Source organism: Acomys russatus, chromosome 3 (assembly GCF_903995435.1).
Source record: "Acomys russatus chromosome 3, mAcoRus1.1, whole genome shotgun sequence".
NCBI classification, from domain to species: Eukaryota; Metazoa; Chordata; class Mammalia; order Rodentia; family Muridae; genus Acomys; species Acomys russatus.
The window spans coordinates 16,241,528-16,249,138 of record NC_067139.1 but is presented as its reverse complement, the minus strand read 5'-3'; the positions used below and the strand labels follow the sequence as shown (position 1 = coordinate 16,249,138).

Sequence of the window (7,611 nt, the reverse complement as noted above, 5' to 3'; positions counted from 1 at the left end):
ATAAATTACGACCATGCCGGCTGCCTTGGAAGGAATGTAAACACAGCACTGTGGTCGGAGCAAACTCTGAGACTGACTTCATAATTTATAGCAGGCCCCCCGAGTAACTCAGAATAAAAGACAAAAAGAAAAAAAAAAAGAGAGAGAGAGAAAGGGGTGGGGGGTGGGGGGGGAAGACGACTTATAATGCAAATATGATAGTGCAGAAATAAAAGTATTTAACTTATTTTTTTAATACAGGAAAGAGGCCTAAAGGTTAGGGATACAGCTAAGAGTTCTGAAACTACATGTTTTATTCAGGGGAACACCTCAGAGTCAAAATTCATTGAAATAGGGGGAAATCATACCCCTCTCCTGAGTTAACAATAAGTGTGTGTGGGGGGAGGGGTTGGAAGGAAAGAGAGCTTCCTACTGAAGAAGCAAAACCAGCCCCCTGTTGACGGAGACAATCACTGCCACACGATTACCAGTGAACACTGCTCTGCTCTCAACAGAAGGGTACTCTCGGTGGGAAATAATTCCTTTAGCCTCACTGGACTATTTTCTTATTTTAATGCCCTGCCAGTTCTGTGGGTAGCATTCAGGATTGGGAAACCTGACAAGAAAAGAAATAGAAGCTGTGCAATCTTGTGGGAGCCCTGTGGAGGGGTGCCCGGTTAAAACCTTCATGCAGAGGGCCCATAAGCCCCTTTGATCTGACCACCACCCAAAGCAAAGTGCAGCTGGGATGGGGCTGCTGGAGGCTATGGGTGCTGGCTCACTGCTCTGCCCTTATATCTCCCAGCTGGTACTGGTGGGAAAGAGGAAGGGGCAAAAGGGCAGAACTCTTGGGCACAGGAAAGGAAACAAAGGAGGTTCAAAACTGGGCTTCCTTAGATCAAACCCTTGGCTTGCAGAATCTCGCCTGATTTTTAAAAATTTAATTTTTTTTTTTTTTTTTTTTTTTTTTTTGGTGTGTGTGTTGTTTTTAAGTTCCTTTCACTTTCTAGTTTTTGTTTGGCTAGGGAAAAAGTGAGAGCAGCGTAGAGAAAAACATATAAGTGTTCTCTCTGCGGAGAAGACCCACAATCAAGACTGGCCTGGCTTATTCCATCATGTCAGTTATACAACTTAAGGGTGGGCAATGTAGAGCTGCAATGTTGCCTGGAGGGTGTGGCCATGAGAGGGTGACTGCACAGAAAACGATCCCTAAAACAACTATTTGTTATACACATTTTATTGGAAAAAAAAAACCTTAACATCAAAATATTTTGGCAAACTGTAAAAGTATACATAAGTGCAAATATACCCTCCTTTTCAAATACAAGCAAAGTGTGAGTATAAGAAGATCATAAAAATACTTTAAAAATATGGTGGTAGAAAAACAACCTTGTAGAAATGTTGTATTGTCACAATACTGAGAGCCACCTTCTCAAACTAGACTCAGTTCTTCATCTTGTCACAATGTTCTTTGGCACCTGTAGCCGAAAGGAGCGTTGGAAGTGGGAGAATCTACTGGGCCAGGCAACTAGACAAGGCTTTCTAGAAATACTGTGCTTTTAGCACTGCCCGCTTTGAAAAGCACACACTAAGACAGACACACACACACACACACACACACACACACACACACACACACCTCCCTTTTCAGACGCCCAATCAGTGAAGGCAATGGCCACCCCTGAACTGAAAGGTTTATGTCTTACATGTAGTAACGTTTTTACTGTCATCTCTGTCCCTCTGCTGGGGTATGTGTTGCCTTGCCAACGGTTTCCTCTTCCATGGTTGGGCAAATGTGGGTGAGCAGGACTCCCTCTGGGCGTTTGTCTAGGTGACCGGTGTTCTACTTACTGCTATCCGTGTGCACAGTGTGTGAGTCCGTTGCAGTTCCTAGCTGCCCCTCTCGGAGGGGAGAGGAGGAAAGGGCAGAAGAGGGAGAGGCAGCCTTCAAGGCCTCTGTCCATTCACATAACACAGGGCTTAATATCTTGGCACACGGTCTGGTGATGATGGTGATAATAAGAGCCACTAGCGGAAGGGTGGAAAGAAGAAATGCCATTGAAATTGAGGACGAAATCTTTTCTGTCACACACTGGAGTGGAGTGATGCTGGTAACGGGGCAGTCCCACTGAAAGAAGAAAAAAGAATAGGAAATCTTTTCAGTGACACTCACCCAGCTGACGGGGGGAGGGGGGGCGAATATTCGAAATTTTCAATTTAATTTGTGTTGTTTTGACTGAGGGGTGCAAAAGCAGCTTGTGGCCTTTGGGTATATGTATAAAACCCGTAGAAAAAGTGGGCATCTCTCAGAACACCCCGAAGTCCCAAGATGCCCGCCTTGCTTTGGCTCTAAGTACTCATCCTTTAGAGATAATCTGTTCATGAACTCTGTTCATGAATCCTTGAGAGATAATCTGTTCGTGAACTCTGCTCATGAATCTGTTCATGAAGCTCTCTTGAGCTTGGAGACCTTTCTGTGAGGTCTGGATTCAGGCTACACCGGGCACATGCACCCTACCACTTCTGCCGCCTTCGCCTCTGTTTTTTGTGGCTTGTTTGGCTGTCTCAAAAATCTGGAATCAGGGGGCTATCTATCCCCTTCGTCCACGGAGGGTGACTGAAGCAATACCCTGGAGAAGGGGCCTGGGAGGCGGGAAGGAAGAAAGAAGAGGGCAGCCCCTTCCCATCTGCAGGTAGCAGGCATCTCCGTAGGTCCCAACCCCCTTCGGGGCTTTGCCTGGGCCAGTACCAGCCAGGAGTTAGTGGAACCGAGAAGCAGCCTCTGGCCTGGGCATCTAGCAGAGCTCGGAGTACCCAAGGGTACTAGTGGAGCCTGGGGACTGCTGTGACCAGGACCCCAGGGAGTGAGCCATTCTCTGCCAGCGCCAACCTACCGCCCACTTTTGCTTTTGCTTTCCCAGCCCGGGGGTGGGGGGCACAGTGGACTCTGGGTTTCAGTGCGCATCTCTGCGGCGTAGGAAGGCATTTGTGAAGCCTTCTCCCATGCACCCGGTTGGTGTGATCAGTACAAGCCGCATGCCTGTGTCGCCCCCAATGCGGTTGGCTGTGAGTTGAAGAAAAGTGTCCGTTCCACCTGCGACGCGTAAACCCTATGGCGGGCACCCATTGCTTAGCGGCCGGTACAACACGGCCTCGGCGGCTACAGGCAACCGCTCAGAGACTCCGCTCCGGAGAAATGACTCAGGTGCGCCCTCAGGGCGACCCAGTCCAGTGCTGCCACGGACGAGAAGGACCCGAGTTCGCGCCTCCACCCCAGGCCGCTGCCCGCTGGGCCTCAAAGGAGCACAGGCAACCGCTGGCAAGGCCCGCAGGGCGCTCACTACACACAGCCAAAGCGGATTCAAGTTGCCACCGACCTCGTGAGGACGCCGCCTCTGCCACCCTGTTTCAAAGTGGAGGGTGCAGTGCATTTGCAGGACAAGGGTCGAGCTGTGTGCGTGTGCTGGGGGCTGTTTTCAGCCATCCTTGGGCCATCATCTCAGCCTTGCCTGGCCTCTAAGTTTCACACTCGGGACCAGACCCTACAGCGTCCCTATGTACAACGCGGAGCTCTTTGAAACCCCCTTGATAAGGTCTTTACTGGAGGTAACAAAATCGGAATAATATTCTGGGAAGTGAAGGGGGCAAATGGCCAGGAAGAAATGGCAACAGAGCCAGACAGGCTCTGTCCAAGTTAAAGGGTTAAGCCGCCATATCCGAGGAGTTCTGGTTTGTTTTTGTTTTGTTTTGTTTTTTTGGTGTGTGTATGTGTGCGCGCGGCCTAGATTGTGTGGCATAGGACTTGGACCTAATAGAAAGGTCAGAAATGTCTCTCCTGCCCATTTGCTGGTTTGTTTCTCCCTAGAGTATCGTTTCCTGCCGGCGGGAAGCCTGGGAGTCTGAGTTCAAGGTAGGCTAGGTCTAACCAAAAAGAGAAGGACGGAGGACAGGGCCAGAGCAGTGGGCCTAGTGGATGAGGGAGGGAGGCAGAGGTCCCAGTTCCGTGTATAGGAGGGAGACTGACAGCTAGCTGGTGTGGCAGGAGGTGGGGGTGGGGTGGGGAATAAGAGAGAAAGGGGTCATCTGTATTGGTTACTTGTTGAAATTCCCATAAAATTGAACAAGACTCTGTTCTCTGTGGGTTAAGTCAGCCTAAAATCCTCTCCCGTGTGGTCCTGCCTAGACTGTCTTTGTTTGGTTAACCCCGGAGACCCCCCAGTTAAAAGGCTTATTTGGGAAATTTCTCCAAGATCTTTTTTTTTCCTTTCTGTTTCTTGGCTTACCCATTCCCCCCCCCCCGCAAGCCCCCGTTGCACATGTAGTCACAAACCTATGAAGGTATGCATCACCCTGTGAACTTTCTGATTGGGGCGGAAAGTGTGTGGGAGAGAGCACCTTTGGGCTTTGCCCTTGACAGACAGGCTCCCAGATTTCAATCTGCATCCCCCGGTGGGAGCCTCAGGGGAATTAATGAGGCTTTAACTCGATCCTCTTGATAAAGCTGGCCAAACACAAAATTCTCTCCTCCACTCCCTCCACTCTTCCTAACCTTCGCCACTTTTCACAAGTCAATAAAGTTTCATAATCTGCAACCCACACAACATAAAGCAGGCACAGTAAAAAGTGGCCTCTAGGCACATTTCTTGGGGGTATCACACTAGAGCACCCATTTCCTACCACCCAAGACAAACTTGTGCCATTAACTACATCTACAGTGTGTGTGTGTGTGTGTGTGTGTGTGTGTGTGTGTGTGTGTTCGTTCAAAGATTCCTCAACACTTTGGTGCCTCTTGTGAACAGCACTGTTCTTGGGATTCAGTTCTGCCTATCTCCCCTTTCCTGCGACCTCTGTTTATTGCTTGCTCAGGTAAGAGCTATTCCCTTTTGCTCTGCTTGGCACAGAACCCTTCCCTCCCTTTCTGTCATCTACGTTGGGAACCAACTTAGGACAAAATGAACTTTGAAAAGAGTAGGGGGAACAAAACGAACCAGACCCAATTCCTGGACCAAGGTCTCCAAAGGTCACATGCCTTCCTTCAGAGCCGACTCTGGCCTAATTGGGATAAAGTCCTAATGCAGGGCGAGAAGGTCAGGACTTGGCATCATCCTTCTCCAGTCTGGGGAGTCTGGGGCCCGCCAGCAGGCCCAGGGTATCAGAGAAGGGTGTAAAATAAAATCCTCCCTTCCTGCCCAGGAATAGGGTGCCTGCCGAGTCCACCCCACCACCCGAGCATCCCAATTCCACTGACCTCAGCCCTTAGAGGCTCTCAGAGGCTACACTTGCAGTGGGCCTGGCTGCTCTTTATTACCTGAGAGATCCTCGCGGGCGTTCTGGTGCAAGTAGCTCTGCTCCAGAGAGTAGGAAGACATGCTGGGGTGCAGACCAGCAGAGGCCGCAGGATTACTGCTTGGCGTCAGGGCAGGCGGCTGCTTGAGGTAAGGTGAAGCGCCAGGCGAGCTCCAATGTGCCGCCGGGCTAGTATAGGGCGAGTGACACTCGATGGCGCTCGCCATGGCGGGGGATGAGGGCACTGGGCTGCTGCTGCTGTCCGGCCCATAGTCACCGCCGCCACTGCCTCCACCTGCTGCCGCCCCAACGCTCGCAGGCCCTGCGGGCACCGGGCAGCTGGCCATATAGGTGGAGCCCGGGTTGGGCGACATGTGGGGGACATGGTGGTGGTGGAGGTGGTGTGGATGCGCGTGACCGGGAGCACCCGCGCCTGTATCATAGCCTGAGGGCATCATGTCGAGGCCACCATAGCCGCCCTGCCCATGGCAACCCAGAGGCGCTGAAGGGGGCGCCTGGAAGTCGAAGCCCTGGGGCAGCAGCGAGGCCCCGAAGCCCAAGCCGCTCACCACCCGGTGGTACATAGGCTTGAGCGCCTGGCACTTCCGTCTGAAACCGCGCGGCCGCCGGCGGAATGAGCCCTCCTCGAACATGAACTCGCTGGCCGGGTCGATGGTCCAGTAGTGGCCTTTGCCCGGCCGCCCGAGGCCCTTAGGCAGCTTGATGAAGCATTCGTTGAGCGAGAGGTTGTGGCGCACGGAGTTCTTCCAGCCCTGGTAGGCGCCACGGAAGAAGGGGAAGCGCGCCTGCAGGAATTGGTAGATCTCGCTGAGCGTTAGGCGCTTGCTGGGCGAACTCTGGATGGCCATGACGATGAGCGCGATGTAGGAGTAGGGCGGCTTCTCTGGCCGCCGCAGCCCGGAGGTCGCCTTCTTGGTGCCTCCGTTCCCGGTACCTGTGCCGCCGCCGCCGCTCGCTGCACTCTTGCAAGCACCCGAGGAGGCGCTGACCGAGTTGGAAGAGGACGAGGCACAGGAGGCTGAGGATGAAGATGACGAAGACGAGGTGGACTCCAGGGTGGCAGTGGGCGGCGGGCTCATTAAGGCGGCCTGGAGCGCGCCGGGTGCGGGGCTGCACGCGCGGCGGAGTGGGGCAGGCGGCGGGCGCGGCGGGGGTGGCGGGGGCCCGCCCTCGGTGGTCATCTGGGAGCTAGGAGCAACGCCGGGTTTGGGGGGCGGACCTCGGACCGGGAGCTGCAGCGCCGGAGCCGGGTCAGCCCACAAACTGGGCGAGCACCCTAATCCGCCGGCTGCACTGCAGCAGGGGCCACTGCGGGCCAGCGCTTCGGCGTCGCCTCCCTCAGCTCCTCTGGGGCTTCGGGCGGCGGCGGCGGCGTGTCGGAGGCAACGCCCCGCGCATCCCTCTTCCGAGCCTCCAGCCCGCGCCTTGCGCAACCGACTCCTAAGCCACCAAGGCGACGCTGCCCAGAGCCGGACAGCTGCGCCCTCGAGCCGAGACCTCAGCCCGGACCCCGGGGACTAGCCCGTCGTCTTCTTTCAGGAGTGCTCCTCTCTCTGTCTCTTGGACTTCCTCCCTGGCGCTCCCTCCCCGCGGCTGCCTCGCTCCCTCCCTCGCTCCCTCCCTCCACCCCACCCCGCCCTGCCCCCTCCTCGCTCCGCGCCGCCCGCCTTGGGGAGGGCGCACTGGGCCCGCGTCACTCCTCCCCCTCTGGACCTGGCGGCCGGCTCCTGCTCTTATCGGCTCCCTGACTCTCCGGGGTCTTACTTGCACTACTAATTTCTCTCTGGGCTCTTCCCTTTTCGCGGTCTGTCCTCTTCAAAGTCAGGGCTACAATCCTCTGGTATTCTGCTGGGAGAACTCTCAACCTTAGGCAGACTCGACTATCCCTGACTTAATTCACTCTCAGTCCCTTCCAGCACCGCATTTCCTATCCCAGAAGGTCCCCCTATCCCCTGCCCCTCCTCCACCCCTGCCGAGTCTTGGGGCGGCGGTGCCCTGGAAGAGCCTCCTTAGCCACGGTCCCCAGTGCCCGAACTGACACCATCTGTCAACTTCATTTAGACAGTGCTGCACTCAGCCACACTCCAGGGTGCCAGACGTCCCAAGGTAACGTGTTAATCCTGGGTCTCTCTATCTCTGGCTGGACCTGCAGGCCTTCTCAGAGTTCATAGGAGAGGGCAAGCACTGGTGCCCTTGAGCGGGTGCCCCAAGTCAGTTATGAACATGTTTTGAGCTGATCACTGGGGTTTGGGTGGAGAAACCCGGGCCAGATTTTTATAGATTCAGGTCTAGTAGAATGGATTCGTTTTCTTTTGCTTCCACCTT

At 54.4% G+C, this 7,611-nt stretch overlaps 1 protein-coding gene across 1 annotated transcript; it reads right to left on the bottom strand.

Moving 5' to 3' along the window:
• Positions 1 to 1,169: 1,169 nt before the first annotated feature.
• Positions 1,170 to 6,586, bottom strand: Foxf2 (forkhead box F2). The gene is made up of 2 exons (XM_051169567.1): positions 5,288 to 6,586; positions 1,170 to 2,107 (listed from the first exon to the last, which is right to left on the bottom strand). Exons 1-2 carry the CDS (start codon positions 6,465 to 6,467, stop codon positions 1,944 to 1,946), a joined length of 1,344 nt encoding a protein of 447 aa, XP_051025524.1. The 5' UTR covers positions 6,468 to 6,586; the 3' UTR covers positions 1,170 to 1,943.
• Between the last annotated feature and the right edge of the window lie 1,025 nt (positions 6,587 to 7,611).